This window comes from Penaeus monodon, chromosome 15 (genome assembly GCF_015228065.2).
Source record: "Penaeus monodon isolate SGIC_2016 chromosome 15, NSTDA_Pmon_1, whole genome shotgun sequence".
NCBI lineage: Eukaryota > Metazoa > Arthropoda > Malacostraca > Decapoda > Penaeidae > Penaeus > Penaeus monodon.
Window position 1 is genome coordinate 24671058 of NC_051400.1, and position 236 is coordinate 24671293.

General features: G+C 47.5%; 1 protein-coding gene across 1 annotated transcript in view; it reads left to right on the plus strand.

The window, feature by feature from the left end:
- Positions 1-236, plus strand: part of LOC119582263 — a 3649-nt gene that overhangs the window by 730 nt on the left and 2683 nt on the right. The window contains exon 2 of the mRNA XM_037930483.1: positions 5-164. Coding sequence (XP_037786411.1) covers positions 5-164 — 160 coding nt within the window. The remainder of the gene's footprint in view (positions 1-4; positions 165-236) is intronic.

The following is a 236-nucleotide window of genomic DNA, read 5'->3' on the forward strand; positions in this document are numbered from 1 at the left end:
GCAGCCAAGAAAATGATGAGCGTGCAGAAGTTTATGGAGGCAATCAGCTATGTGTATCTCAGCAACCACCCATCACCCTATCTGAAAAAGCCCATTGTGCCCCAAGTGCGACTCGAGAGGCTACCACACCGCACCATTGAGAAGTACACAAAGAGGCAACAAAGGTGAATTTTGGGCATGGATTAGGGCCAAGTGAATACAGCACGTATGAGAGAGAGAGGGAGATTATATATGAG